Genomic DNA, 5,000 nt, shown 5'->3' on the forward strand with positions numbered 1-5,000 from the left:
GTCCAGTGCAAGCAATCAAATCAAAAGACCACACAGAGGAGCACATCATCTCCATCTCCGACCAGAGGCTCGGCTTTGTAAACAGACCTACAGGTACGTACATACCTGGACCGAACACACACACATACACACACATACCTGTACCATATACACCCCTACACACACAACTGCACCACACACACACAGTCCCACTCACTCATTGTGGGACATGACTAGATAAGGTTAAAACACTGGGGAGGTGACAGGCTATTGGTCCCATAGAAATAGAATGAATAGACTAGGATTCTATTTCTATGGCATCTCTGTTTCTGGTCTCTCCCTCTCCTCTCCGTCCCTCTGCTCCGGCCCTCCGCCTGCCCCTCCTCCAGCCAGCCAGCCACGCCCACTCCTACACCAGCCACGCCCACTCCTAACCCAGTCACACCCACTCCTACACTGGCCACGCCCACTCATACACCAGCCAGCCACGCCCACCCCTACACTAGCCACACCTACTCCTACACTAGCCACGCCTACTCCTCCGTGACGCCGTGCTCCCAGGCCACCTTGGCCTGCTCCTCCTTGGTGCCAGAGGCCATCAGAGGCTGGGAGATCTTGCGGGGCATGGGCCTGGGGACGGCGGGCCGGGCCTCCTCCTCTGGGATGCAGCCCTCCCTGAGGTAGGGCTTGGGGGGCAAGGCCGGGGGGGGCTCCTGGTGGTGGTGGTGGTGGTGGTGGTAGTGGGGGAGGCCGTGCTGGAGCAGGGGGGGGTGCCCCTCCGGCGGGGGGGCGGGGGCCGGGGTCACCTCCCCGGGGGCAGAGTGGCTGCGGCAGGGGGGGGTCTGGGCTGGGTCCAGGACCTCGGGCTCAGAGACGCTGTAGTGGACAGGGAGGTAGGGCGACTCCAGCTCCTCAGAATCGGTGGTCCAGGTCTGGCTGGGGGCGGAGTCCAGGGTGTCAGCGCGGGCCGGGGGCTCCGAGGAGGAGGGGCCAAAGTTGCTCTCGCTGAGGGAGGAGACGCCACTGCTGGCGCTGCCAGAGAGGGTGGAGCTACTGCCATCCAGGCCGCACGGGGGACTGGTGGGCGAGGCAGGTATAGGGTGCAGGGGAGACTGTGGAGGACACACACACACACACACACACACACACACACACACACACACACACACACATACACACACGCAGTGACTAACGCACCTAAACAAACCACATCTTTACTGTCCGTTGTCATGGAGACTCATCCCAGGGTTCTCCCCAAACAATGGAAGAGTGTTTCTGCGTCACGCTGTGAACTTGGCAGCGCCACGATGTAAACATTACAAGTCAAATTAAACCATATATTTACTCATGGTAGAGTCACTATCTTTGATCGCCAACGATGTTGCTGTTACAAGTAAAAGCGCTCTGATGTTCCTGAGTGAATTCAGCGTTTCAGCTGAAGTGTTTCGTGCGTATTTTGACATGACTAAATGTGGAGAGTCGGGTTCTGATGATGCGATCCAGCGCCACGCTCTGAGAACCCTGGGGAGAACCCTGGTTCTGTGGTTCTGACGATGCGATCCAGCGCCACGCTCTGAGAACCCTGGGGAGAACCCTGGTTCTGTGGTTCTGGGAGGTCAGCGTTACATGTAGAACTGTCACAGAACAGACAAGACACCACTGTTCCATGTTCTGATGTCTGACAGACACACAGCCGGTCAGACTGACAGACATGAGTGGCGGTTGATGCTAGTGACATACAGGTCACCCCAACCCAATAATAGTAATAATAATAATAATAATAATACAATCCAAACATCATGTGTGTGTGTGAATTCTCAAGGAGAGGAGTGAGGAAGGGTTGACATCTGTGCTGAAATGTAGTTTCAAAAAACATGACAGAGCAGAAACACACGTAATGGTGAGATTACACACGACAGCACAAGCACACACAAGCACACACACACACACACACACACACACACAATCATGTACAGTATACACACACACAGACACACACACACACACACACGCACACGCACACGCACGCACGCACGCACACCGAGCTCTCTTAAGCATCTTGTCCGTTAAGGAAGATCCTAAAGCCCCAGTGATGAACACACACTGGAGGGGGACTAGAGGAGGGCGCATGCACAGGCTCACAGGGTGGGTCAGGGCTCACAGGGTGGGTCAGGGGTCACAGCAGGGTCAAAGGTCACAGGGTCAGGCAGCACAGTGCTCAGGGCGGGTACCTTTCGTAAAGAGCGCGCGGGGAGAGCTGGAGGGAGGTCGCTGCTCTGGTGGTTGAAAGCATCAAAGTGCATCGTGAAGTGTCCTACAGGGGGAGACACAGCAGGACAGAACAGGGTTGGAACACACACACACACCAAGCTAAACACACACACACACACACACACACTCACACACACACACACATCTGGACCGGATGACGAAGAGGAGGAGGAGTCCCAGGTCAACCCCTAGCCCCTCCCCCCCACGTACCTGCAGAGATCTGAGAGGATCTGATTGGTAAAAGCTGTATGAATATTAGATCTATCCTGCTCTCTGATTGGCTCAGTGGAATGCCGCTTATACCTATCCAGTCCTCTCAGATCTGCAGGAGGCCGTATGGAGTAGAGGCCGGAGGCTAGGGGTTGACCTGGGATCGGCCAGTCGCAAGGGGAGGCAGGCGGAGGTAGAAATCGGAGGACGGGCTCATTGTAATGCATGGAATGGTATATCAAACACGTGTGTCCTCCGATCTCTACTTCCACCAGCCTCCCCTGGCGAGGAGAGCAGTACACTGATTCAGAGGCAGATGGAGAAGAGGACGTTTGGGGGTGGGGGGTGAGGTAGGGGGGGGGGGGGGTAGGGGTGACACAGGACTGGTTCCATTCCAACACCTAAAGACACAGGAGGAGAAGGCATCTAAGATAGGTCAGAGGTCAAAGGTCAAAGAGGAAGTTGAATTCTATCGGGAGGATCATCATCACGTGTGAATACTTACCACAGAGAACGCGGCACAAGATGGCGTCGATCACGTCGACGCACACACGCACACGCACACGCACACGCACACGCACACGCACACACACACACACACACACACACACACACACACACACACACACACACACACACACGTACAATAACACTCACACAGACGCTCACAGACACAGAAAACTCACACACACATCTCCCACAGAATGACAAAATAAAGGCTAAACCGGATAGCGATGATGTCACCCTGGTTCCCAGTCTTACCGTGGGGGGGCAGGCTGCGGGGGGGCACGGGGGGCGCCATCACACTGCCCACGTGGCCGGACAGGAAGGGCATCGCCTCCCGGGTGCCACTGTCCAGACTCCAGCTGCTGGGGGTGGTGAGGACTGGGGAAGGGGGTGGGGGGGGGGGGACACAGGAGGTCACAACACAGCCACCATCAAAGTTAACCCCCCCCCACGGTGGTCTCCCCAGGCGATGGACACAAGAAGACCCCCGTCTGGGATCTCCAGCCGTTTGATGTGTTCTCTGATTGGTACCATACTGTAGGCCTACGTTAGGATTCTGAAGCTCTTTCGGATGATTTCTCCCATTTTAAGCTTCATGATTATCATCATCATCATTATCATCATCATCATCATCATCATCGTCATCATCATCGTCATCATCATTTTAATCAGTATAATCATCATCATCATCATAACATTTGTCCATGATGATTTTAGGGATTGTTGTCAGATATATCAGGGTTTCCAATCAACTGTTTTAGTCATGTGAGGTCATTTGTTGTTGTTGTTAGTTGATATTAGGAATGTTTCTGTTGACTTACAGGTTCCCCTGACAACACACAGTGTATGACACCATGACAACAGGACCATAGCAACAGGAACAGGTTATGGGAGAGAAACGTACAAGCGTTGGTTATCACCTCAGGGGCTGATGAGACGGCTGTACACCTGTGGTTCTGTACCAGGGGAGGCTGCTGGAGGTAGAAATCGGAGGACGGGCTCATAGGAATCCATGGAACATTCCATTCCATTCTATTCCATTCCATGGATTACCATGAGCCCGCTCTCTGATCTCTACCTCCCCCAGCCTCTCCCAGCCTCCCCCAGCCTCTCCCAGCCTCCACCAGCCTCTCCCAGCCTCCCCCAGCCTCCCCCAGCCTCTCCCAGCCTCTCCCAGCCTCCCCCAGCCTCCCCCAGCCTCTCCCAGCCTCCACCAGCCTCCACCAGCCTCCCCCAGCCTCCCCCAGCCTCCCCTGGTTTGTTACTAATAAGCCACTTTGGGAAGTGGCAGGAGAGGTGGTGGATTAAGGTCATGAATTAGGAGGGTGTGACAACAGTCTACTGAACTGGCTAGAGGACACACACACACACACACACACACACACACACACACACACACAGACCAAATGGAGGACAAATGATCAGTCCAGCAGTTTAAGCTGTATTTTCTATGTGAAAAGGTTAAAAGGTCAAAAGGTCAAAAGATTAACAGACTCAGGCCACACCTTTCTCAGCTACTGATAGGTTGGGGTCGCTGCAGGGCTTGCATGGACCAATCACCTGGTGGAACAGCGCTCTCTGGAAATTGGTTGGCTGAGAGACAGGAAGTATAGTTACAACATTGCATTTATAAGTGCATTATGGAACAGTAGTTATGTAATAACACACACTGGTCAAATCACTAAGCAATAATGAACAACTCACACGTGTGTCCTACATGAAGGAATGTGACTCGAGTTACTAGAGTAATTACATAGTTATTACACAGCCGGGGAGGCTGGTGGAGGTAGCCTCGGAGGACGGGCTCATTGGAATGCATGGAACTGGTATCAAACACATTCCTCATTCCGTTCCATGCATTACAATGAGCCCGTCCTCCGATTTCTACCTCCACCAGCCTCCACTGGTACACAGGTATAGGAGCAACATTGTGAAGTGTGACCGGCATGTCTGATGTTGTGGTGATGTTGTGGTGATGTTGTAGTGATGTTGTGGTGATGTTGTAGTGATGTTGTGGTGATGTTGTGGTGATG

General features: G+C 53.7%; 1 protein-coding gene across 1 annotated transcript in view; it reads right to left on the bottom strand.

Annotated features, from left to right (window-relative positions):
* Nucleotides 1–512: 512 nt before the first annotated feature.
* The window catches only part of dock3 (dedicator of cytokinesis 3), a gene marked incomplete at both ends in the record, with an annotated part of 30,278 nt that continues 25,790 nt past the window's right edge, over nt 513–5,000 (bottom strand). The window contains 4 exons of the mRNA XM_083668563.1: nt 513–1,091; nt 2,211–2,293; nt 3,223–3,345; nt 4,473–4,560. Of these exons, the coding sequence (XP_083524689.1) occupies nt 513–1,091; nt 2,211–2,293; nt 3,223–3,345; nt 4,473–4,560 (873 nt within the window). The remainder of the gene's footprint in view (nt 1,092–2,210; nt 2,294–3,222; nt 3,346–4,472; nt 4,561–5,000) is intronic.

This window comes from Argentina silus (assembly GCF_951799395.1).
Source record: "Argentina silus genome assembly, chromosome: 4".
Classification (NCBI taxonomy): domain Eukaryota; kingdom Metazoa; phylum Chordata; class Actinopteri; order Argentiniformes; family Argentinidae; genus Argentina; species Argentina silus.